At 38.6% G+C, this 23,068-nt stretch overlaps 7 protein-coding genes and 3 non-coding genes across 15 annotated transcripts; 7 read left to right on the plus strand and 3 right to left on the minus strand.

The window, feature by feature from the left end:
• On the plus strand, positions 1 to 3,490 carry LOC106345933 (mitogen-activated protein kinase 18). The gene is made up of 10 exons (XM_013785154.3): positions 1 to 425; positions 510 to 918; positions 995 to 1,122; positions 1,193 to 1,252; positions 1,576 to 1,725; positions 1,819 to 1,974; positions 2,066 to 2,277; positions 2,350 to 2,451; positions 2,549 to 2,715; positions 2,809 to 3,490. Exons 1-10 carry the CDS (start codon positions 402 to 404, stop codon positions 3,201 to 3,203), a joined length of 1,803 nt encoding a protein of 600 aa, XP_013640608.2. The 5' UTR covers positions 1 to 401; the 3' UTR covers positions 3,204 to 3,490.
• A 764-nt stretch (positions 3,491 to 4,254) lies between these two features.
• LOC106345931 (trifunctional UDP-glucose 4,6-dehydratase/UDP-4-keto-6-deoxy-D-glucose 3,5-epimerase/UDP-4-keto-L-rhamnose-reductase RHM2) lies at positions 4,255 to 7,243 on the plus strand. Of its 2 annotated transcripts, none has more exons than XM_013785152.3 (3): positions 4,255 to 4,630; positions 4,949 to 6,517; positions 6,605 to 7,243. In XM_013785152.3, exons 2-3 carry the CDS (start codon positions 4,964 to 4,966, stop codon positions 7,046 to 7,048), a joined length of 1,998 nt encoding a protein of 665 aa, XP_013640606.1. In that variant the 5' UTR covers positions 4,255 to 4,630; positions 4,949 to 4,963; the 3' UTR covers positions 7,049 to 7,243. The 2 variants fall into 2 exon arrangements, with proteins under 2 accessions (XP_013640606.1, XP_013640607.1); XM_013785153.3 differs by lacking the exon at positions 4,255 to 4,630 and adding an exon at positions 4,663 to 4,754.
• On the minus strand, positions 7,073 to 10,133 carry LOC106345934 (E3 ubiquitin-protein ligase CCNB1IP1 homolog). Of its 5 annotated transcripts, none has more exons than XM_013785160.3 (10): positions 9,902 to 10,103; positions 9,754 to 9,824; positions 9,040 to 9,147; positions 8,873 to 8,945; positions 8,733 to 8,778; positions 8,597 to 8,627; positions 8,161 to 8,416; positions 7,895 to 8,064; positions 7,479 to 7,749; positions 7,164 to 7,381 (listed from the first exon to the last, which is right to left on the minus strand). In XM_013785160.3, exons 3-10 carry the CDS (start codon positions 9,107 to 9,109, stop codon positions 7,375 to 7,377), a joined length of 924 nt encoding a protein of 307 aa, XP_013640614.1. In that variant the 5' UTR covers positions 9,110 to 9,147; positions 9,754 to 9,824; positions 9,902 to 10,103; the 3' UTR covers positions 7,164 to 7,374. The 5 variants fall into 5 exon arrangements, with proteins under 5 accessions (XP_013640610.1, XP_013640614.1, XP_013640609.1 ...); XM_013785155.3 differs by having other exon boundaries at positions 7,479 to 7,779; XM_013785156.3 differs by lacking the exons at positions 9,754 to 9,824; positions 9,902 to 10,103 and adding an exon at positions 9,447 to 9,549 and having other exon boundaries at positions 7,073 to 7,381; positions 7,479 to 7,779.
• Positions 10,134 to 10,309: 176 nt separating this feature from the next.
• Positions 10,310 to 14,555, minus strand: LOC106351055 (mechanosensitive ion channel protein 4-like). Its single transcript, XM_013790873.3, has 5 exons — positions 12,433 to 14,555; positions 12,213 to 12,336; positions 11,612 to 11,905; positions 11,322 to 11,524; positions 10,310 to 10,823 (listed from the first exon to the last, which is right to left on the minus strand). The coding sequence occupies exons 1-5, from the start codon at positions 14,106 to 14,108 to the stop codon at positions 10,517 to 10,519; spliced, it is 2,604 nt and encodes an 867-aa protein (XP_013646327.1). The 5' UTR covers positions 14,109 to 14,555; the 3' UTR covers positions 10,310 to 10,516.
• Positions 14,556 to 15,499: 944 nt separating this feature from the next.
• LOC106345930 lies at positions 15,500 to 18,025 on the plus strand. Its single transcript, XM_013785151.3, has 7 exons — positions 15,500 to 16,234; positions 16,530 to 16,769; positions 16,846 to 16,935; positions 17,005 to 17,154; positions 17,244 to 17,368; positions 17,518 to 17,647; positions 17,728 to 18,025. Exons 1-7 carry the CDS (start codon positions 15,749 to 15,751, stop codon positions 17,851 to 17,853), a joined length of 1,347 nt encoding a protein of 448 aa, XP_013640605.2. The 5' UTR covers positions 15,500 to 15,748; the 3' UTR covers positions 17,854 to 18,025.
• A 962-nt stretch (positions 18,026 to 18,987) lies between these two features.
• LOC106349618 (probable LRR receptor-like serine/threonine-protein kinase At1g53420) lies at positions 18,988 to 20,513 on the plus strand. The gene is made up of 5 exons (XM_013789605.3): positions 18,988 to 19,126; positions 19,223 to 19,341; positions 19,417 to 19,627; positions 19,710 to 19,947; positions 20,018 to 20,513. Exons 1-5 carry the CDS (start codon positions 18,988 to 18,990, stop codon positions 20,511 to 20,513), a joined length of 1,203 nt encoding a protein of 400 aa, XP_013645059.1.
• A 2-nt stretch (positions 20,514 to 20,515) lies between these two features.
• LOC106345929 (ubiquitin domain-containing protein 1-like) lies at positions 20,516 to 22,779 on the minus strand. Its single transcript, XM_013785150.3, has 4 exons — positions 22,506 to 22,779; positions 21,883 to 22,005; positions 20,891 to 21,010; positions 20,516 to 20,798 (listed from the first exon to the last, which is right to left on the minus strand). The coding sequence occupies exons 1-4, from the start codon at positions 22,540 to 22,542 to the stop codon at positions 20,734 to 20,736; spliced, it is 345 nt and encodes a 114-aa protein (XP_013640604.1). The 5' UTR covers positions 22,543 to 22,779; the 3' UTR covers positions 20,516 to 20,733.
• TRNAC-GCA lies at positions 21,222 to 21,293 on the plus strand. Its single transcript has one exon. It is a non-coding gene; the product is annotated as a tRNA-Cys (tRNA).
• Positions 21,409 to 21,480, plus strand: TRNAC-GCA. Its single transcript has one exon. It is a non-coding gene; the product is annotated as a tRNA-Cys (tRNA).
• TRNAC-GCA lies at positions 21,597 to 21,668 on the plus strand. The gene has a single exon. It is a non-coding gene; the product is annotated as a tRNA-Cys (tRNA).
• Positions 22,780 to 23,068: the final 289 nt, after the last annotated feature.

The following is a 23,068-nucleotide window of genomic DNA, read 5'->3' on the forward strand; positions in this document are numbered from 1 at the left end:
ATGAAGTCGTATTTCAAAAAAGGTCGCCGAAACAAAAAAACAATTTAAAATTTCACCCTCAGAGTTCCTAATAATAACGAAACTGCCACTCATTTTTAAATTTCATTATAAATCCTTCTCTCTCTCTGTCTCGCATCGTCTTCTCCGATCTCTGGATCTAGGGTTTTTGTTTCTTCTCTCTCCTCACTTCGTCTTCTTCACTTTCACGGCTTAGCAGAACTCGTCTGGTTCCGAGAGTTTTGGGGTTTCTGAAAATTCTCTCTCTCTCTAGAGATTCAAAGATCTTAACTTTCTTCGATCACTCCACTCTGAGATCACTTTCTGAGATTTTGAGTTTCTGGGTTTGTTCGTATCGATCAGAATCAATCAGGGCGAGATTAAAGTCGATAACTTTGAAGAAGATGCAACAAAACCAAGTGAAGAAGGTTACTCTCTCTCTCCTCTCTCTTCTCTTTCTCTCTCTCTAAAGTTGTCTCCTTTGTCCTAACCATACAATCTGATTCCACCAGGACACGAAAGAGATGGACTTTTTCACAGAGTACGGCGACGCCAACCGATACAGGATCCTCGAAGTCATCGGCAAAGGAAGCTACGGGGTCGTGTGCGCAGCCGTGGACACGCACACGGGAGAGAAAGTCGCTATCAAGAAGATCAACAACGTCTTCGAGCACATCTCCGACGCGCTCCGTATGCTCCGCGAGGTGAAGCTTCTCCGGCTCCTGAGGCACCCGGACATAGTGGAGATCAAAAGCATCTTGCTCCCGCCTTCCAAGAGGGAGTTCAGAGACATCTACGTTGTCTTTGAGCTCATGGAGTCTGATCTTCATCAGGTTATTAAGGCGAACGATGATTTGACTAAGGAGCATCATCAGTTTTTTCTTTATCAGATGCTTCGTGCGTTAAAGTTCATGCACACAGGTACGGTTCTCTTTCTGGAAGCATGTTTTGTTTTTTTAATCTATATGGTTGTAATGAAGTTTTGTTTTGGGTGCAGCTAATGTGTATCATCGAGATCTTAAGCCGAAGAATATACTGGCGAATGCGAACTGCAAGTTGAAAGTTTGTGACTTTGGATTGGCTAGAGTGGCGTTCAATGACACTCCCACAACAGTCTTTTGGACGGTTTGTAGCCACTTTGTGTGTTTTGTTACTTTCTCCTGTTCTGTGTTTTTGACTTTTGTCTTCAATGCAGGACTATGTTGCAACGAGATGGTACAGAGCGCCTGAGCTATGTGGATCATTCTTTTCTAAGGTATTATAAAACTCTTTTCTTCTATGCACTTGGTCTATGCTCATGTCTTGTGTAGTAGATATGATTAGTGTAGAAGTAGTTGTATAGTGTTGTGTGAGTGTCCCTGTGTATTGAAATAGTTCCTGTTCAGGGGATGACTTTTGAACTCTCCCGGAAGTTGAAAAACCTGTGAATCAGGTAACCTTTGTATCAGGTTATTATGTCCATTGAGTGGTTTCTTTTGCATTCTCCTGCAAAATAAACACTTCACATTTTTTCTGAATTTTATTTTATTAATTTTCTCATTTTAGTCTGATTAATTAGTTACTATCTATTTTTTGCAGTACACTCCAGCTATAGATATTTGGAGCATTGGCTGCATCTTTGCAGAGGTGCTTACAGGGAAGCCACTGTTTCCTGGGAAAAGCGTTGCTCATCAGTTGGAGTTGATTACTGATCTTCTTGGCTCACCAAAGTCAGAGACCATCTCTGGAGTATGATTTGATTGATTACCTTTTTTGTTCTTCTGCTTTACAATTCGTTTTTGCACCATATATAGCTAAAACATCTATATTATATGATTACAGGTTAGAAATGATAAAGCTAGAAAGTACTTGAGTGAAATGAGGAAGAAAGATCCAGTCACCTTCTCTCAAAAATTCTCCAAAGCAGATCCTTTAGCTGTCAGACTTTTGCAGAAGCTGTTGGCGTTTGATCCAAAGGATAGACCCACTGCTGCTGAGGTCTCTCGTCTTCTCATCTTTAAGCTTCTTTGTTATTAGATTATTGTGTGTATCTCTCTTGATTATTTGTTTTTTTTTCTTTTCCTGATAGGCATTGGCTGATCCTTACTTTAAGGGTCTCTCTAAGATTGAAAGAGAGCCATCGTGTCAGCCAATCTCGAAGATGGAGTTTGAGTTTGAGAGAAGAAGGTTGACAAAGGATGACATTAGGGAACTTATTTACAGGGAGATATTAGAGTACCATCCTCAGTTGCTCAAGGACTACATGAGCGGATCTGAGGGTTCAAGTTTTGTATATCCTAGGTTTGTATATTTTGACTAATCATTCACTTCATCTAATCTGTTTTGCTAATGTTCTTGACTTCTTGGTTGCAGCGCAATAGGACATCTTAGGAAGCAGTTCAATTACTTAGAGGAGAATAGCAGTAGGAATGGGCCGGTCATACCTCCTGAGAGGAAGCACGTATCACTTCCTCGGTATGTTTTCTTCGGTTGCTTCATAACACTTTTGTAGAGATCCACCATAAGCAGAGTTTTCATCTGTTATTCTACATTTTGTACCCTCTCTCCACAGGTCTACAGTACACTCAAGTGTAGTCCATTCCAGTAGTCAACCCAACTTGTGTGCAACGGAGAGTAGACGTGTTCATTTCGAGCAGCCTTCAAGAAATGGAGCAGTTCCTTCAGGACATTCATTAACTAAAGCTTTAGGACCTCCACCAAGAGCACCACCACCATCAGGTAAAAACATCTATCGCTTAACCTCCTAAAGTTAGAAACTTAGTATATAAGCCATGAAACTAGTTTAATCTCTGTGTGTGTGTGTTTGCACAGGTAGATCAAGTCGTGTTGTGGAACCATCTGCATCTTATGAGAATGGGAGGAACCACAAAGAAGCTTATTTCAGAAGCGCGGTATCATCTCCTCACTGTTACTTCAAAGCAAACACCATGATGAACTCAGATAAAGCTTTGTCTCAGCCAAAACCTCAAGAGTTCGTCCACCAATACAGTCCTGCCGTGCCGCCGCCAGCTGCTAGGACCAACCAAACAAACCCTTATTTCCAGTCACATCTCCCCAAGACAGATCAATCAAGCAACAACAACAACACACAAATGGCCATTGATGCTACCTTGTTGCAAGCACAATCACAGTTTGGTCCAGCCGCAGCGGTTGCAGTAGCAGCACACCGGAACGTAGGCACAGTTGGTTACAGTGCAGCGTCGTAGACTCATCAAGCAAACATCATTTGAGACAGGATCTTTAACAAGAACCAGGTGGTTCCGGCATTAGCTTTTTATGTAAAGTATTGTTTCAGGCAGGCTCTGATTTAATTGCAGTGATGTAATAAAAGACATGCAGAAGTAGTAACTCACAAGAACAAGAACAAGGTTCGGTTTAGATCAGTCTGATTCAGGGTTGTTACCGGTTATCGTTTCGGTTATCTTGTTGGCTCCGTAGTCTTTGAATTTGTTATAAGCGTAGTTCATTGAAGAGAAGAAGATTGTTGTGATTATATACTTCTTGAACTTTTTGATCGGTCCCATTACACTCCCTTTTGGAGGTTTGTTCTTCAACAATGAGAGAGATCTCTTTTGGTTATCAGCGAATGATATAGAGAATCAGTAAGCCGAGAAACGTGGGAGTCAAGAAAAGTCATTGGTCCTTAGGTCTTTCTTCTCCGTAAATCAATCTTCTTAGCCTTATAATTAGTCATTTAATTGAATTGCTGACCACAGAGCAATTAAAATTAAAAGTTATTATCTAATACTAAATTCGAACCGGGTTGTTTCCAATCAGTTCCGTTTCAGATTTTAGGTTCTAATTTTTATGACTTATGGGAGACTAAGAAATGACAAAGGGACAATGATCTTCCATTCACTAATAACGACATTAAGTCCTCTTTTTCTGTTAATTAAGCATGGAATGATGGAAGTGTGTTTTTTTCGTCTTAGTATATAATTTTATTAATTAAATAAGGAATGAAATCAATTATTCAGTTACGTGACATTAAGCATCCGTATTGAATGGTCCATTATATGCTTATTCTCGGGTTTTTAATAACTGATGTTGAATCTTAAGTTGACATGGAGTTTTTTTTCAATCTAGCATTAAATATTTTAACTGACATTGTGTACGTTAAACCTAAACCATGATCAAATCAAGGATTTTAATTAAATCCCCCAATATTAACCTTTAAATTAAAGAACTTTTATTCGTTAAATTAAAACAATTTACATATTAATTATCAATAAGAGAAATAATGCAAATTAATTTATTTGACTTCTTTTTTTAGTAATGAATAAAGTATACAAATTTCATTGGATTTTTTATTAAATTCGAATTTTCCTCTTTTGTCAACATTTTTAAAATCTCCTATTTCTGTGGGGGAAAACAAACGAAAAAAGACATCAGTTTTTAATGTCGGACGCTGAGATCACGTGAGACCCGTAATAAGTACGACAGGTTAGGGTAAAACTGTCAATTTGCTCCGACGGTTCTCCGCAGCTGTCTCAAAATATAAGAGGCGAGTGCTCAGAGACGCTCCGTAGACCGTAGATTCCCTCTTCTTCTTTCTTTCTCTGCACTGTTCTTTCTTTTCATCTCTCTATCTCTCTTAAGATTTTTCTGTCCTAAGGTTACCTGAATTTTGTCGGTACGTGAAATGTTCCTCTCTTTCTGTTTCTTCTTCTGATATATATATATTTTTTTTTGAAAAAAAATCTTCTTCTGATATTTCTTTAACGCCTTTTTACTTTATGTTTGCGAAATGATGTAACGTGAGTGACATAACATATGATGATTGATCTAGTTTGTAGATGTTGTCTGTTCATATGATCCCATATCATATTGTTGTTCTCTAAGATCTGGCTAGTGAATTGATTCGTCTTTGGCCGTTGGATCTAGATCAGTCTTTGTTTTCATATGATCCGTTCTAAATTCCATTTAATGCTGTCACGTTTTTCTTTTGCAGGTACTTGATATCAAAATGGCTACTGAATATAAGCCCAAGAACATTCTCATTACGGGAGCTGCTGGATTCATTGCTTCTCATGTTGCCAACAGACTCATCCGTAGCTACCCGGATTACAAGATCGTCGTCTTGGACAAGCTTGATTACTGCTCAGATCTGAAGAACCTCGATCCTTCGTTTTCTTCCCCAAACTTCAGGTTCGTGAAAGGAGATATCGCTAGTGATGACCTCGTTAACTACCTTCTCATCACTGAAAACATCGACACCATCATGCACTTTGCTGCTCAAACCCATGTCGATAACTCTTTCGGTAACAGCTTTGAGTTTACCAAGAACAATATTTACGGTACTCATGTTCTTTTGGAAGCCTGCAAAGTAACTGGACAGATCAAGAGGTTTATCCATGTGAGTACCGATGAAGTCTATGGAGAAACAGATGAGGACGCTGCTGTTGGAAACCATGAAGCTTCTCAGCTTTTACCGACGAATCCATACTCAGCTACTAAGGCTGGCGCTGAGATGCTGGTGATGGCTTATGGTAGATCATATGGTTTACCGGTTATCACAACTCGTGGCAACAATGTTTATGGTCCTAACCAGTTCCCTGAGAAAATGATTCCTAAGTTCATGTTGTTGGCTATGAGTGGGAAGCCGCTTCCCATCCATGGAGATGGATCTAACGTCAGGAGTTACTTATACTGTGAAGACGTTGCTGAAGCCTTTGAGGTTGTTCTTCACAAAGGAGAAGTGGGTCACGTCTACAATATTGGAACAAAGAGAGAAAGAAGAGTGATTGATGTGGCGAGAGACATCTGCAAACTCTTAGGGAAAGATCCTGAAGCAAGCATTCAGTTTGTGGAGAATCGACCCTTTAATGATCAACGATACTTCCTTGATGATCAGAAGCTGAAGAATCTTGGATGGTGTGAGCGAACCGGGTGGGAAGATGGATTGAAGAAGACGATGGAATGGTACACTCAGAACCCTGAGTGGTGGGGTGATGTCTCTGGAGCTTTGCTTCCTCACCCGAGGATGCTTATGATGCCCGGTGGTAGAGTTTCTGACGAGAAGAAAGACACATCAAGCAACACCGTCCAGACATTTACTGTTGTAACACCAAACAACAAGGCTCATGATCCTAAAGACAAAGCCTCGTTGAAGTTTCTGATCTATGGCAAGACTGGTTGGATCGGTGGTCTTCTAGGGAAATTATGTGAGAAGCAAGGGATCACATATGAGTATGGGAAAGGACGGTTGGAGGATAGAGCTTCTCTCATGGCGGATATTCGTAGCATCAAGCCTACTCATGTCTTTAACGCTGCTGGTTTAACTGGGAGACCTAATGTGGACTGGTGTGAATCTCACAAGCCAGAGACTATTCGTGTCAATGTCGCTGGTACTTTGACTCTTGCAGATGTTTGCAGAGAGAATGGTCTCTTGATGATGAACTTCGCCACCGGTTGCATCTTTGAGTATGACGCTGCACATCCTGAGGGTTCGGGTATAGGTTTCAAGGAAGAAGACAAGCCTAACTTCACCGGTTCTTTCTACTCAAAAACCAAAGCCATGGTAATGTTTTATCTAACTCTAGACAGAATAAAGAAATGTCTTCGTTCATAACTGCTCTGTTTTGTTTCTTCTTCGTCTTGTCACCAGGTTGAGGAGCTTTTGAGAGAGTTTGACAATGTATGTACCTTGAGAGTGCGGATGCCCATCTCGTCAGACCTAAACAACCCACGAAACTTCATCACCAAGATTTCGCGCTACAACAAAGTGGTGAACATCCCCAACAGTATGACCATACTGGACGAGCTTCTCCCAATCTCCATCGAGATGGCCAAGAGAAACCTAAGAGGGATATGGAACTTCACCAACCCAGGGGTGGTGAGTCACAACGAGATACTCGAGATGTACAAGAGCTACATCGAGCCAGGTTTTAAATGGTCCAACTTCACAGTTGAAGAACAAGCAAAGGTCATTGTTGCTCCTCGAAGCAACAATGAAATGGATGGTGCTAAACTAAGCAAGGAGTTCCCAGAGATGTTACCCATTAAAGAGGCACTGATCAAATACGTCTTTGAACCAAACAAGAGAACCTGAGCCCTCAATAAACAACACACAAGACGCCACAAGTGCTTATCTATAACTGTTTTTTTTTAATATTAAAATGTCTTTTTATGTTTGCTCGTCATCTTACATCCTTGTAGGTAGTTGCACTATATTGATTCTACTAAAATATGATTTTATCATTCTTATTTAATATTTATAGAGACGAGAATTTTTCTTTTTCTCAAATCATACGTTTTCCTCTCAGATGTTACTTGCTAAGACAGTAAGCTTATAAAAACGAAGTCACTTACTGGGTGTGACCATATGGTTTCCACTTCCACCAAGGCAGGTTCAAACACTTGAACTTGATCCTTAAGCTATAGCCTGAGAAGAGAAGCAACAAGTTTTTTTCCTTTTTAAATAAATAAACCCAAGTACGTGATGTGAACTTTGTCAACATTTAGGGATAGAGTTTGCTTACGTGAACAGTTGCGGGCGGGAACGAGATAGCTGAGAGCGTTTAATAGGGGAGAGAATAAGGTTTCGTAGAGTCGACTGCGGATTAGCATTGCCACCACCACCACCACCAAATGCATGATGTCCTCCTCCTGCTCCACCACCAAATACAGGATGTCCTCCTCCTGCTCTTCTGTTTCCAAGATCAGATGGAATTGCGGGTGAGTTGTTGGAGATGTCGAATGGACCCGAGTTTGAACTGTTCTGTCTTGCTGGCCACATCTCATCTTTAGGTCCTGGTGTTGCAGGAGAGAAAAACGACCGGTCTGCACCAAATAAGTTAACTTGACTTGGAGATATTTATGCAACAGTAGACTTAGAATCATAAGAAGCACTAAGCTCTAGATACGTTGGAGAATTAAAATAGTGTTGTTAAGTAACCTCTGCGAATGGGCTCTCTGTTCTCCATCATATTGACTGGTGCGTTTGAGAAAAAGTCAGGTTCCTGGTGTCGTGGATAGAAGTTATTTGCTGGTTGGATGGCTGTACGTTTGACTGACTCATACTCACTTCTTAGCTGGTCATACATCTCATCAAGCTTCCTCTTCTGTCTGATGTTTAAACACAATTAATATAGCTTGTTAATACAATTGAGTTTCAGATAAGGATCAGAACCAGGGAAACAAAACGTATGTTTAATTGCTGACCTTGATTTCTCGGAGAACTTCTCTTGAAGCTCTTGTTTATCCTTGGTCAGGTTTTCTACCTCTTGTTCCATCATCTGACACCTCTTGCTCACCTTCTGGTATGCTGCATGCGCCTTCTCCATTTTCTCGCTTAACATTGCTTGCATACCCTCGCATTTCTGACGACACTGTGCAACAACTCTATTCATCTTGCACTGCATCTCTAAGTCCCTTTGCGAAACGTAAAACATAATACTTCGGTATGCACTCTTCATCACTAGATTCAATTAAGGAAAACAAAAGGAGGTTCGTTGAACGCATAAGACACAGTCAGTTGATGGAACAAAGTTACCGCATTTGAGTTTAGATTTCAAACACAGAGGAACACTGTTCAACTGAAGAACATAACTACAACTGATGCCAAGAGTGAAAAGGACTACATTTACGAAAAGGATACGTATTTGTGGAGAAATCCCAGCCATCGCCATCTGATAAAAAAAGTAAACGATGAGAAGATGTAAGATGGGAACGTTACAAAACTGGAAAGGAAGAAAAGCTATAGCATCCTTGCGTAGGACAGCTCAACCACTTACATTGACCCATTCTTCATTTGGATTGGTATCCACAGGCTTCATTAGACTAGAATGGAAAACAAAAGATAAACTGTCAAGTAAGGAAATAAAGCAACTACAGCTAAACTCAAGCTAGTCAAGTAGATTAGGGAACTTTCTACCTCTTGGAGAGTACTTGATCACAAACAGGACACGCCCCATCATTACTGAGAATCTTGCTAGCATCTTCAGTACCTTCTCACAATGTTAAAGCCATCAATATCAAGCTCACAAGACTATCATTCATCAAGAAAAGGCTAAATAAAAGCAGGAGTGTAAAACTGGATACATAGTAAGTGGCCACATGTAGTGGAAATGGCTCGGCCTTCCAGTTCCCTCCAACAGGCGTTGCACCTCATGTCACTCTCAAATACAAGAATCTCAAGCTGCTACGCACCTGCAACATGTAAATGAAACTTTTCTTACTTCATAGTCCTCTTGATTTCGAGTTCCATTCTTCAATATATCTACACCACGAGCCAGAATCCAAACTCAAGCGTTTAAAAAAACTATGGACTAAGAACTAAACTCGTTGAAATCACAAGTCAAAGAGGTACTACCAATACAGATTCTGATTCTAACTGCTGCAAATTGTTGAAATGCGAACACGAATTGATGAGAACACAAACTAAGCAATAGAATCTGTTCAACGTCAGTAGAATGCTGTTTATAGTAATCGATAATGTATAAACTTACGTTTCTGTGATAATCGTTGATTAAAAACGAATTTCAGGAACGAAACCATAGAGAATCTGCATAAACCGCACACAGGCTCCAGAGATCTGACAAGCATCTCGAAATAGAGATTACGATCGAAAATTAGGGTCTATTCATCACACCGATCAACCTAAACGAGACGATTCGATCGAAAATTGGTTTTACTACTCTGCGTAACTCGAAAACTGACGCAATCCTGGGGGAATCGAACGATCTCAGGTATAGAAGCGAAATCACAGAATGAATTCGAAGAATCTATGGAGGAAACTGAAGAAGCTTAGCTCACCTGCGATTTTCGAGAGAAGGCAGTGAGGAAGAACAACAATCAGCGTTTTAAGCTAGACGATCTGACGGAATCTGCAGAAGAAGATCTCAAAATCGAGAATCGAAGAAGAAGATACGAATTAGAGAGAAGACGGAGGAAGGATCGTTACCTCTCGTTGATTTCGATGTCGGCGCCAGAAACGATGATTTGAAAATTTTCCCAGAAATAATAACAAAAGAAAATACGCGAGAGAGGACCGTTATTTATATGATTACAAAACGACGTCGCAAAAATAAGGTCTATTATAAAACGACGTCGCTTCAGTTTTCAAGGTTATTAAAAAAAAAAGAGAATCAAATGCTGTCATGTCATCAGCTCAGTTTATTTAGAATCAAATGCTGTAACCTTATATTCATGATGACTTTAACCACTCAAAAATATACTAGTAAATATGAATAATCGTCAAGGTCCCAACAATAAAGAGAGTATTATAACAAAAGCATAAGAAATAGAACGAGGCAAAAGTAGAAAATGGAGAACATTTGTTTGGCATTGATTTTTCTAAAGTTTATGAGATTGTAAGCTTTTATTTCATGACTATAACCAACTCAAAACAGATTATACACAAGAACAGGTTCCTGCTTCACAATACAAAAATGAAGAATCATCAAAGTCTCAAACACCATATAAGAGAGAGTAAAAATCAAGGAACAAGAACAAAATCTCTCTTTCAACCACTTTCTACAAATACAAACAATAAAAAAAAACTCAAAAACTTGCATCTTTAAGCATTGCGTTGTTGGTTGTTCCAGCTCATAGGCATGCGATCCGAAATGATCGGAGCAGCAGCAGGAGGAAGGCTTTTGACGTTGATATTAAGAGGATATAACCGATATTCGATGTCCGTTTCTCTGCAAGATTTACCAATCTCTTCAAGTAATTGACCTCTCCTCACAAATCTCTCTCCCATGTTATGATGGTTCATCTTATGAGTTGCCCATATCGTGATTTTCATACTGTTCAGTCCGCACATTTCTCTAAATGCAATCCTCGGCGATGGATACCAAAGATCCTTCTTATTATCGACATAGCTGTATAAAATAAAAACCATAGAATATGATTCAATTAGACTATAATTTTTTTCAATATATGAGATGTTTAGACCAACAAAAAGTTGGCATAATGGTTAAAACTAATACATCACTTAAACTATTTCCAATGTATTTTGCTTTTTTTTTTTTAAATAACAATCTCTAAATATATAATAACATATAGATAAATGATATTTCTCCTTTATAAATAGAGGAAAAATAACAATTTCTAGTTTTGAGGAAAAATAGAAATGAGTTAAAGTAGTTTAGCTTCTAAATGCTATTAAAGATACAAATATAGAGATGAGTTGTAATTGATCTTACTAGTTAAAAGGTTATAGATTCGATTTCCGTTGAGAATAATATTTTTCTAAAGGACAATTAGTTTAACATGGTTTGGCTCTCACTCTAGAGTAATAATGAACGGGCCTTCGGGTCTAAAATCTCCTAGACATTCAAAGATATATAAAGAGCTTTAATTTGGGTTCCGCTTCTAACCTGAGTATCCTCTGTTTCAAGGCGGTTATCTTCTCAGTTGGAGTTGCTATATGGACGAAGAAGTCAACGATTTCTTGCATATCAGGACTGCGGTAATAGTTGGCAATAGGTTTGTTGCCTAGAAGACTGTTCGGGTATACAATCTTCTGATTATCAAATCTAAGAAACACAGTAGTCAAAATGTTCATCTCTTCCACAACCATCTATACAACATACATAAACAGAGGATTAGTGCTTTTACGTGCGTACCAAGTTATTGAAAATGAGTAAGAGAGTGTCAAGGAACAAACCTGAACACCGTCTATTTCACACCTGTCACCGACATCAAATGGATGATTGACAAAGACGAAGATGACAGCTTCAAACAAGTTCTTGCATGAGTTTCCAAACACAAAGACTACAAGGAGAAGCTGGGAGCTTATGACAAGCAAGAACTTAGTTGTAGCGATCCCGAGGATGAGAAGCCATATGATTATGATCACAATGCCGACCAAAATATTGATGATTCGGTGAAGCCTGTTCACTGCTGTTTTTGTGTCGTTTAAGGTTAAAGCTAGTGCTCTTCGTTCCCTAAAGGCATCAACCTAGACAAATTATTACAAGACTTTAGTATCTTTGTATGAAAGAAAGCTTTTTGAGATAAAAACACAAGTAAATCTCATAAATAACTTTTTTTAGTTATTATCAAAGAGAACTTTTTTTCCAAAATAGCATTTACTAATTAATAAAAAGCTATAAACACTAAACTACCTTACATCCTAAACTTTAACTCTGATACCACTGTTTATATACTAATCACTAAACCTTAAATACTTTTTTGTATGCTATTTTTTGAATAAAAATTTGAATAATTGCTATTTAAGGGTATTTCTTTAAAAAACAAACACTTACCACCCAATTCTTCAGACAAGATTTGCTGATTCTGTGACTCTCAGAAGCTTCTTCAAAGAGATTCATAGCTCTTTCAGACTCATCTTCAGTCAGAAAACGCATAAAGTCTTCGATATATATGTACCTATAAACCCGACAAAAAAAATCCTCCGTTTTAAGTCTTGAACTTAAGAAACAACTAACTCAAAGTTGTTCATAAGGTCATGATGATATGTTATACCTGGAACCAGGCATAGCAACATTCTGGAAAATCTTCCTTGCTGCCTGTTTTGCTTCGTTTTCACTTTGTATCTGTGTAGCTTTGTCATCTTTATGAGTTGATGTGTCTTGTATCTGTTCATCCAAAGTCGAAAGCGCTCCCTTTCTTATTACATTCATCAGTCTCTTCATTTTCCAAGCCGACACGTTTTTAGTATTCATCCTCTGCAAATGATCAATCCTTATCCCTTCGTCCTCTCTTTCTTTCTTGGAACCACTCCTCGACAGTACTTGACTCTTACCAATCATGGTTGGACTCTTCTTCAGCCTTCCACTTCCAATGGTCACTTTTGGACCCGGATCTGGAGGAGATAGCTTAGCTCCAGCCATCTCCTCTTCTACATGAACCACACGAGGAGGTCCAGAGAGAGTCTCAATAACGTATTGAGTAAACAAAGACTCATGAATCCGATCAAAGTAAGTACTCATATGGAACGACGAGGCGAGAACTTTAACCAGTAAGGTCTTTATAAGCCAGATGATAACCGCAACGAGTAAGCAGACCAAAACTTTATTCACATACTTAAGCACGTGGCTCCCAGTTTCTCTTTGTACTTTCTTGTCGAACAAGAAATGCCACGCGATCAACACAAGCCCTAGCCAGAGACAGTTCTGTACCGCCTTTCGAATCCCGTAAACAAAATACAAAACCTTCTTCCTCAAGAGAAAGTTGCTCTCGACGAAGTACACAAGCAGCCTCACTATCCAACTAGACACCAGCCTCCCGCATATCAAGACAAGAACCATCACTTCCCATTTCCACAAAGCTAGGTTCCATAGTTCCTTGCCCCGCAAGAAAGGTATCACTAGGCTACAAATCAAACCGGCTATGATCAGAATCAGAAAGATCCACTCCATGATAACCCAAAGAGAAAGCTTATCCTTCTGGTAACCTTCAGGAAAATCCTCCTCGGAGAACGGATCCTCCTCTTCTTCCAAATCCGGGTTTGAATTTCCAGGTTTAGCAGTTTTCCCGCTAAACCCGGGTTTCAAATTCCCGGATTTTAAATGACCGGACTTTGGAGTCCGGCCCGAATGCATATCCGGGTGACCCGGGGTTATCGGATCCATCAGTCTTGATCTTGTTTTTGTCTTCATCAAAGTCTTTGTCGTTCTATTCGAGCTGCACTTCACAACCTCTGTTTCATCAACTCTGTCCTCTTCCTCACTTTCGCTACTGTCGTCACTATCTTTAACAGACGGAGATAACGTGACTCTGTTATGTCTCCGTCTAACAGCGTCAATAGCTTCGTTACGGTTACCCATCGTCGCCGTGACCTGCGACGGATATATCGTGTGGGTTCGAAGCTCAGGCATGTTGGGCTCCATGTCGAGTGAGATTTCATCTCCTGAAGCTTTTTGTTTGTTGAGAAACTGGTATATGAGCTTTGACGGTGGATCTACTGGCTCGTTTCTCCGCGGCGTGAAGTCAAAACCTTCTCCGTCGTCGTCTAAGTCTTCACCACCGGACGTATAACCGGTCTTCTCTTTCTCGTCACCGCCGTGCAAGAAGTTGTAGCTTGATTCTCTCGAGAACTTTCCTCCTTCGCCTTTGTTGATTAACTGATCTTTCTCTTCATCGTCGATCTTGACAATGACGTCACGCCGATCATTCGTCGGATCAACGGCCATGATCATTCAACATGTAAAGGATCGATCGATGTTTTGAATCCCTTTTAATTTAGGTTTATGATTATGTTGGAACCATGTGAAATGTTATGATCTTGTTGGTGCTTATTGACAATGAATAAACGTAGATGATGAAAAATATTAGTATTTAAAAAAATAATTGTACAATACATTCATTAAATATTTTAGTTTACGCATCTGAATTATTTTTAAACAGTTTATCTATCAATACATAGACTCGTGTCTTCATCTTGCTAATGAAAGTGAAAGAAAATAAGTATAGAAATAAAAGTCAACAGTATATACCATTTTAAAACATACAATGCGCAAGAAAAATGGAGGCCATGTTCAGCTGTTCAGACACGAAGCAGTTGAATACGTGATAGAAAATTGTTGTCCCGTATTAATAAGTCGGGTTTTGTGACGTGGTGAAATATAACAGGGCAGATGTTGATAGATAGTATATGAGCCAAACGTGGTAGGCTTAGGTTTGGTCTGCTTAATACTAACCGGAAAACGATACAGAAAATGACACGTTGTTGATGAAAACGGCACGATGATTAGAATACAAAAATTGCAGCTAGCTAGTAGCTAACTAGCTACCGTGAACCGGCATTGTTCATCCAGATTGGCTACAGAAGAATTTGTTTTTCGTTACCTTATAGTTTTTAAATATTTAATATATAACACTTAATTATTATTGGCCAGGAAAGGAATATCAAGCTGGTATTGTTATTAATGTTATTTTATCTTTTGAATTATATTTGCATGATCAGAAGAAAATATAGTTTGATACATGTGATGTGAAGATAACAAATAGAAAGGAAAGCTGTTTCATGCATGTGATTCAAAGACTTCCGATATAGTTTTATTTAGTTGAGAAAGTGAAAAATTTCCTTATTCGTCTAACAAATTACAAGCTTGTAAAAAACTTTATTGTTCTTGAAAAATATTGAACCATAAACCACGATAGTCTATTGGTTTCTACTAAATCAAAAATTGCCAAGTCAAAGATAAATTTCTTTCCATTGCAAAATTACTAGATTTTTCATTTTATGTGGCTAGATGGTACTTACTAGTCTCTAATCTTGATCCCTCCCACATAAAATAATTAAATTTACCTGTGGATAGGCCCTGCTAATCTTGATCCCTCGGACACTCTAGAGTCTAGATTAATCAAAAAGAAAATACTGAACCATTAGAAAGAAAAAAGAAAGACATTCTTTTCGTGAAGAATAATCCTTAACTTCCACCTCTAGTTGCAAGATGCCAACAACTGCGACTGATAAGGGTAACAAAACCTCAAAACACTTATTGTGTTTGAATCTTTAGTCTGTCTTTGTTTATTTAAAACCCTCTGTCCAGGTCAGAAGCTTCCTCGATATTTTATGAACAGAGCCATGAAAACACAAAAGCCTATCATCTCAAACCTCATCGACTTGTGTGCTCGCTTCTTCACTTTAAAGTCCCCTGTCGCTTTACTTCCATGGCATCCTCAAAATCCAATTTTCCTCACACACCACAATAAAATTTTAAAATAAAGCTCCAACCTTTTTTTGTGGGTCTCAGTTCTCAAACCCTAATTTCAACTCTCAATCTCACCCTCTGTTACAAAGTTTCATCCTTTTGATTTTTTTGAAGAAGACAAAATGTCTGTGGAGAGATCTTTCGAAGCGTGGGAAGAGGTTCAGCGACACGGGCAAGACTTAGCCGACCGTCTCGCTCAGGGCTTCACTGGCTTGATTCAAATCAACCCTCCTTCGTTTCCGTGGCCGAGTCATCAGAAACTGAAGCTCTTCGATCTCGAGTTCTCTCCTCAGCAGTTCTCGAACCAGCCCATCAATGGCGGCGTGGAGGCTATTCTCGACATCGGGAACAAGATTGGTCAGATTGGTCAGGCTGGTGTTGATTTTGGCTCCGGGTTGAACGTGATGGTTCATCAGTTCTTTAGGAGGCTGCCCTTGCCGTTTAGACACGAGGATAACGTGTCTGTTTCTATGAGACATGGAGTTTATGTAGAGACAAAAGATGAGTCGAGGCTTTCTAAGACAGATGCTGTCTCCTCTGCTGCTATGTCTGAGGAGAGAGTGACAGAGTTTGATTTGAGTAATGCTGGGTTACTTAGGAGGCCAAAGGTACTTACTTGTTACTAGGAGATAGTGTTAGAGATTTGAGTATGAAACATATGCTAAGTTTTGGAACTTAGATGATTGGTGGTTAGGCGTCTTATAGAGGATTATTGTCTAGGCGAACAATCATTTTGTTTAGGCGCAGCTTAGACCGATTTTTAGAACACTGTGGTTGGTTATTGAGAATTTTTTAACATAGGATTTAGTTGAACTATTGATGTTGTGAATCAAGTTTATTGGAGTTTCTTGGTTTGGGTGAAATTTATTAACAGATTACAGTTTTTGTTGTATTAAATTGTAGGGAACGGTTGAGTTTTCGACAAGTTATGAAAGTAGAACAAGTGGTATGGAACATTCGTTAGCAGCCAGGGGAGATCTTTGGAGAGTAGAAGCTTCTTCATCGAGTTCAGCTGCAAGAGATGACAGTTCTTCTCTCTTTCTTCTCCAGCTTGGACCGCTGCTGTTTCTTCGCGATTCGACTCTTCTTTTACCCGTTCATTTATCAAAGCAGCACTTGCTCTGGTATGGATATGATAGAAAGGTATGCTTAGAGCTCATAGTCTTCACATCTCAAGTCTTTTCTCCATTATAATACTTATATGGTAACCTCTTTTCAGAAAGGTATGCATTCGCTTTGTCCAGCTTTGTGGTCAAAGCATAGAAGATGGCTTATGATGTCAATGATCTGCCTCAATCCTTTAGCTTGCGTGAGTGTCTTTAGTCTCACAAAACCTTCCTCTGCGTAAATAGTGATACTAACTCTGCACATGAAACAGTCATTTGTAGATTTGCAGTTCCCAAATGGGCAACTAACGTATGTCTCTGGTGAGGGATTAACAACAAGTGTCTTTGTTCCTTTGTGTGGTGGTCTTCTTCAAGCGCAAGGTCAATATCCAGGAGATATGAGGTTTAGATTCTCTTGCAAGGTTAGGTTTAGTGACACTATTGATCAAGTACAGTCACAGTTCACATCTTCAAGAACCTGAAATAATCTGTTTGTTTCCTGATGAAACAGACTAAACAAGGAACAAGAATCACACCAATGGTGAACTGGCCTGACAAATCGTATGGAGTAGGTGTTTCTCAAGCCTTGGCTTGGCGTAAGTCCGGTCTCATGATGAAACCAGCAATTCAACTTAGGTAAAAACAAAACTGGTCTCTCTCTTATCCAATGTTCAAGAAATCGCTAGGCGGTGGTTAGGTGTCTTATAGAAGATTATTATTTAGACGGACTGATTTTTTGAACAATGCTCTTATCTAACAACTCACTAAAACTTATGGAAACACAGTGTGTGCTCTACGTATGGTGGAAGCAATCCCGGGACGAAAACCGAACTTATTCACTCGTTGAATGATAACATCAACATGATTTGTGGCTGCGCAATGACGGCTCATCCTTCAGCGTTTGCATCTGTTTCCGTAAGCCAACATTTTTGTTGTTCTGTAACTGTTTTTGTATCTGTTCTTATTGACTCTTGTTTTGGTTTTGTTTGTTGCAGTTTGGTCGGTCAAAGTGGAATGGGAACATTGGTCGGACCGGAATAGTTGTTAGAGTTGATACTCCACTTGCAAGTGTTGCTCAACCTTCTTTCTCAGTCCAGCTTAACAATGCTTTTGAGTTCTGAAGTAAACTTGTTAAAAGAATGTTTTGGCTTCACGATGTTAAAGTTGTATATAGTAAAAGTTAGAACTCAGTAATCCAAAAGAGAATTAACAAAACTAAAAGAAATTCTATAGTGGTAGGTGAATGTTGAAGTTGTAAATTAAACCAAAACTTGATCAAAGCTTGTTAAGATATTTTGTGTTCCCTAATCTCTGCACACATACTTTAATGTGAGTTCTTGATCAAAAGTATTAGCCTTTGACCAAAAAGCTTAGCAAGAGAGTTTTGACTTTGCATTGTTTTTAGCTTACTCATGGAACCAATGTAATCCGAGATTATAAGTCCAATTTGTTTCCCCTGTTACCTCTGTTTTACTCTGAATCTCGTGTTTTATTTATAGAAAGTATTCAAATATATCTCTCTTCTTTGATAACTGGTTCAAAATTACACGTTTATATAATTTATACATGGGTATTATGATTTACAAAAAAATATGCGTTAAGTTTTGACACATTGCAAATCTAATTTTATATCCATTGGTTGTGAACTTGTGATTAAAAAAAAATCACACAATTAAAGAAAATAATTTCAAATGATGAACTAATGTGATATTTCTTTCTTTGCCAACTTGTTAATTTGTTATATAAGATCTGCTATTTCATCACAATTTAATGATTAAAATGTGCTTATTCAGTAAATAATCTCCAAAATTAATGTTGATTTTGTTACTTATCCTTTATATATTTTGTAGATATTGATCTCGGCAAAACAAGAACTATTTAACATTTAATAATATGTTACACATCTTTAAGAAAAATATTAGAACTATACAATGCAAAGATAGTTAAAAATAGCAAATCTTTTTGTTAATTAAGATATAATTATTAGTTACTCATATAGGTCAATAATCATTATGTTTCTTAAATACGTTACTCTTCTTTAAATATTGATATACTTATTGCATGATACTTTCGATACATGAATATCTGATTTAGTCTATTTCCTCACTTCATTTCTGATTCATAACATGAAGCAAAACAATCCTACTTCTAATGTAAAAGAAGCAGATTTCTCCTGACTCTTTCGTTTCTTCTTCTCTGGTTGTGCATCATCTGCAACATTGTCCACCCTAGAAGGTACAACGGAACTGCAGGTTATGGTTTGCACAATTGAGAATGCTGCTGTCCACGGAGCTGCAGTTATGGTTTACATAATTATGATAGTTCTCATATTTATTCTAATTTATATTGTCTGCAAAAGACGTAGCTTGAGATCCAAGACTCACGTGGAAGGAGGTACTCACAAGTCACAAAGACGTAACTATATAAGCTTATAGTTATATCTATAACAGTGATTGACTTGTGTGTTTCAAAATAATGGTTTTCTTTCAGAATTCAAGAGTTTAGATCCTATGATTAACTCTTTCTCGCTGAGGCAAATCAAAGCAGCTACAAACAACTTTGATACTGCAAACAGAATTGGAGAAGGTGGCTTTGGTCCTGTACACAAGGTAAAGAAACCAAAAGAAAGATTTACAACTACAAAAAGATGTTATAAAAGAGTTTTGTTTGCATTATGACTATAGGGAAAGTTGCCTGATGGAACAATAATCGCGGTGAAACAGCTTTCTACGGGATCAAAACAAGGGAACCGCGAGTTCTTGAACGAGATTGGTATGATCACAGCTCTGCATCACCCAAACCTAGTCAAACTATATGGATGTTGTGTTGAAGGAGACCAGCTTTTGCTAGTCTATGAGTATGTGGAAAACAACTGCCTTGCTCGAGCATTGTTTGGTGAGAGATCCAAAAACACTACTAGCTCCTAAGAATACAATGTTCAGAAAATCCATATAGATTAATATTTTTGTTTTTCAAGGTCCTCAAGAAACTCAGCTGAGATTGGATTGGCCAACAAGGAGGAAGATCTGCATCGGTGTAGCGAGAGGACTAGCGTATCTCCACGAGGAATCGAGGATAAAGATTGTGCACAGAGACATCAAAGCTACCAATGTGTTGTTAGACAAGGAAATGAACTCGAAGATATCAGACTTTGGTCTTGCCAAGCTTAATGAAGATGACAACACTCACATTAGCACTCGAGTTGCTGGAACATTGTAAGTCAAACCAATGATAGAAGAACATATCCATAACCAATGTTATAACACAACACAATCATTATTGCAGTGGTTACATGGCTCCAGAGTACGCGATGAGAGGCCACTTGACGGATAAAGTTGATGTATACAGCTTTGGTATTGTAGCTCTAGAGATTGTTCATGGAAGAAGCAACAAGATAAACCAATCTGCATCCATTTACAACACTCCCTACGTTATTGACTGGGTGACAATCTTGAGGGAGCAGAACAATCTGTTGGAGCTGGTGGATCCGAGGCTAGGATCAGATTACAACAGAGAAGAAGCAATGACCATGCTTCAAGTGGTGATACTGTGTACAATTCCTGATCCGAGTGATAGACCATTGATGTCTGAAGTGGTGAAGATGCTGGAAGGTAAGAAGATGGTGGAGTTGGAGAGGCTTGAAGAAGCTTCAGTTTACAAAGAGACGAAGAGGCTTGAGAACATGAACACTATGAAGAAGTATTACGAAATGATAGGGAGCGAGACTAGCATGACCATGACCATGACCTTGACTGATCAAACTACCTCGTCAAAGCATTAATATCAAGATGAAACCCCAAAAGGCTGTCTTTAGAGTTTCAGTAACAATCTGAGTTCTTAGGTACATGTCAGAGAGAGACAAGTGGGAATGTTTTTCAAAGTGTTACATAGACAAAAGCAGAGGATCCTAATGTAACTACTTACACACAAGATTTACATTTTTTTTTTTGCTTTGGCTTCTCACTTTCTTTTGGTCTTTTCGAAATGGTATTGATCCTTCATCAACTTTCTTCCACCAAGTTGGTAGGCTCGCTTAGAACATACTTAGGTAGGTCATACTTAGCACCTGTAGGATAAAAGAATAGGTACTAACTAGTTAGGAGTATGCAACAAATAAAAAACACGAAGAAAAATCACTGAGGCGAGTGAATGTTTGACCTCTCTCGTCATAGCAGGTAGTGAGATCATTGTTCTGAACAATGACTCCTGCGCTATCCACGATTGTTTGCGCAAGAGATATGTCAGCTTCAGCTGCAGCTCGTAGTGCGTCCCATATCTCTGCGATTAGAGAGTTTAAGATACAAACATGTTGATATTAGGATCAGAAGCAAATAGCCAAAGAGACAACACAAAGCAGATCAAAACATCTATGGTTTCTCTGATTTGTCAGTGATTATAATGACACAATCTAACTGAAGTTCCTTAGCTGAGCTGAGAATGGTTCAAAAAGTGACAACTCTCAACCTTATGTAAAGAAGAAACAACACAAGGGTCCTTAGCTCAGTGGTAGAGCAATTGACTGCAGATCAATAGGTCACCGGTTCGAATCCGGTAGGGCCCTTTAAAAACTAAGTTTTACATTCCTTTCCAACATATAACAACATCTTTTTCCAACTCTACTCCTATTCCATAATACATAATCCTGTTTTTGTATAACTTATCACTAATCAACTAAAGGGTCCTTAGCTCAGTGGTAGAGCAATTGACTGCAGATCAATAGGTCACCGGTTCGAACCCGGTAGGGCCCTCAAAATCTTTCTTTTTCTCCTCCCTCACATCCCTTTTTACAAAATCCTTTAACTAAACCAGCATTACATCATTACCATAATCATCTCTATGTGCAACTCATCACTAGAAAACAAAAGGGTTCTTAGCTCAGTGGTAGAGCAATTGACTGCAGATCAATAGGCCACCGGTTCGAATCCGGTAGAGCCTTTATTAAACTCCTTTTCTTTTACTTCTCATCCCTTCTAATCACTAGTACTACCTCTTTTCTACAGACCCTTCAATTTTTTTTTTCTTTTTCAACAAAGGCTAATAATACTAATCCTAACAAACACTTCCATTTTCTTTTGTATAAAATGAAACCACACCACTCAAAAAACACAAACAAAGGCAAGCTATAGAGATAAGTAAGTAATCAATTGTACCTTTGGTACCGCCATAGTGAGGAGCAGTGTCCCAGAACTCTTCTCTCATTTTCACAAGCTCAGCTTTACTGATCGGTTGAGTATGCTTCCATGGTTTTGGCTTCCTAATTTTCTTCACTGGCCCTGTCAACAAACAACCAGTTATCTAACCATTCTGCTACCATAATAAAACTCTTACAAAACAAAGACAATCTCCATATCCACCCATCATACTTTTGCTTAATTAAGGATCAAAAGGTAAATCAATTCAATTCACATAAACTAGTTTCTTTCCATAAGAGGAAGCCAAACATAATGAGGGATGATTCTATTAATTTAAAAGCATCCAGATGAAGCCGAGTCAACAATGTTATGTATTCTAAGATCAGGCTATGCACATAGACATGAACACAAACATACATCTCAACACTACTAGCTTTGTCTGAAAATCCTTCATTGGAATCAAAACTTGACAGAAGAATCTAGGGTTTATAAATCTAGGGTTCCTCTTATCGATGGGAGCGAGAAAAACACAATCTAAAAATAGAAAGTCTGCATCTTTATCTTCTCTAACAAAACATAAAGATGATTCCTTTTCCGCCCAATCCAGCTAATGAAAGCTATAAAGCTAAGAAAGATCTCACCTTCTGCTTGCGACTGTGTCGATCCGGCACAACCCATTTGTATGTTCTTGCTGCTTCAACCGTCAAATAACAAAAGTCTGTCGGAAACAGACAGACAACGATGATTCAGACAAAACCCTTGGTCGAAAGCCAAATCAAAGTCGTAAACTTTCCTTTCAAAAATGAGATTTTTTTGGAATCTTGAGACGAAGAAGACCGAGTTGAAGATGACGATGATGATGAATCTCGGTGGTGTTAATGATTGAGACATTGTTTTTGTGATGTTTGTTCGATAAATAATAAAGGAAAAAAGTGGTGGTTTTGTTTTGGCTTCGCTGTCTTGTCAATTAAAGAGGCACACACCTTCAAAGGGTTCTAAATCTAATAAGAGTCACCAATCACTTCTAGCCACGTCATCGTAATTATTCTTTGATAGCGATCATGGGGCGTTAACTCATAAATAACACAATTTTTCTAGCTTAATCATCACTTTAAAAAGTGGCTGCTATATTTAATGAAGCACCTTGTTACTTATTTTGTGCATATTATTATTCCCTGGAAGAAGTGTGGTTGGAGTTATATCT

This window comes from Brassica napus, chromosome A6 (assembly GCF_020379485.1).
Source record: "Brassica napus cultivar Da-Ae chromosome A6, Da-Ae, whole genome shotgun sequence".
NCBI classification, from domain to species: domain Eukaryota; kingdom Viridiplantae; phylum Streptophyta; class Magnoliopsida; order Brassicales; family Brassicaceae; genus Brassica; species Brassica napus.

Bases quoted from the DNA above. Each gene is read 5' to 3' on its own strand.
- LOC106345931 (XM_013785152.3), top strand. From the start codon at position 4,964: ATGGCTACTGAATATAAGCCCAAGAACATTCTCATTACGGGAGCTGCT. The intron at 6,518-6,604 runs GTAATGTTTTAT...TCTTGTCACCAG, and splicing joins ACTCAAAAACCAAAGCCATG to GTTGAGGAGCTTTTGAGAGA.
- LOC106345933 (XM_013785154.3), top strand. From the start codon at position 402: ATGCAACAAAACCAAGTGAAGAAG. The intron at 426-509 runs GTTACTCTCTCT...TGATTCCACCAG, and splicing joins AACAAAACCAAGTGAAGAAG to GACACGAAAGAGATGGACTT. The intron at 2,716-2,808 runs GTAAAAACATCT...GTGTTTGCACAG, and splicing joins AAGAGCACCACCACCATCAG to GTAGATCAAGTCGTGTTGTG.
- LOC106351055 (XM_013790873.3), bottom strand. From the start codon at position 14,108: ATGATCATGGCCGTTGATCCGACGAATGATCGGCGTGACGTCATTGTC. The intron at 12,337-12,432 runs GTATAACATATC...TCGGGTTTATAG, and splicing joins GTTGCTATGCCTGGTTCCAG to GTACATATATATCGAAGACT. The intron at 11,525-11,611 runs GTTTGTTCCTTG...TATGTTGTATAG, and splicing joins GTGAAATAGACGGTGTTCAG to ATGGTTGTGGAAGAGATGAA.
- LOC106345929 (XM_013785150.3), bottom strand. From the start codon at position 22,542: ATGGGTTGTGCCGGATCGACACAGTCGCAAGCAGAAG. The intron at 22,006-22,505 runs GTGAGATCTTTC...GTTTGTTGACAG, and splicing joins GACACAGTCGCAAGCAGAAG to GGCCAGTGAAGAAAATTAGG. The intron at 21,011-21,882 runs GTACAATTGATT...CTCTAATCGCAG, and splicing joins TCACTATGGCGGTACCAAAG to AGATATGGGACGCACTACGA.
- LOC106345934 (XM_013785156.3), bottom strand. From the start codon at position 9,109: ATGAGGTGCAACGCCTGTTGGAGGGAACTGGAAGGCCGAGCCATTTCC. The intron at 8,779-8,872 runs GTAGAAAGTTCC...TTTCCATTCTAG, and splicing joins GATCAAGTACTCTCCAAGAG to TCTAATGAAGCCTGTGGATA. The intron at 7,780-7,894 runs GTTACTTAACAA...TATTTGGTGCAG, and splicing joins CAGAGAGCCCATTCGCAGAG to ACCGGTCGTTTTTCTCTCCT.
- LOC106349618 (XM_013789605.3), top strand. From the start codon at position 18,988: ATGGTTTGCACAATTGAGAATGCTGCTGTCCACGGAGCTGCAGTTATG. The intron at 19,127-19,222 runs GTACTCACAAGT...GTTTTCTTTCAG, and splicing joins CAAGACTCACGTGGAAGGAG to AATTCAAGAGTTTAGATCCT. The intron at 19,948-20,017 runs GTAAGTCAAACC...TCATTATTGCAG, and splicing joins ACTCGAGTTGCTGGAACATT to TGGTTACATGGCTCCAGAGT.
- LOC106345930 (XM_013785151.3), top strand. From the start codon at position 15,749: ATGTCTGTGGAGAGATCTTTCGAAGCGTGGGAAGAGGTTCAGCGACAC. The intron at 16,235-16,529 runs GTACTTACTTGT...ATTAAATTGTAG, and splicing joins GGTTACTTAGGAGGCCAAAG to GGAACGGTTGAGTTTTCGAC. The intron at 16,936-17,004 runs GTGAGTGTCTTT...CACATGAAACAG, and splicing joins GCCTCAATCCTTTAGCTTGC to TCATTTGTAGATTTGCAGTT.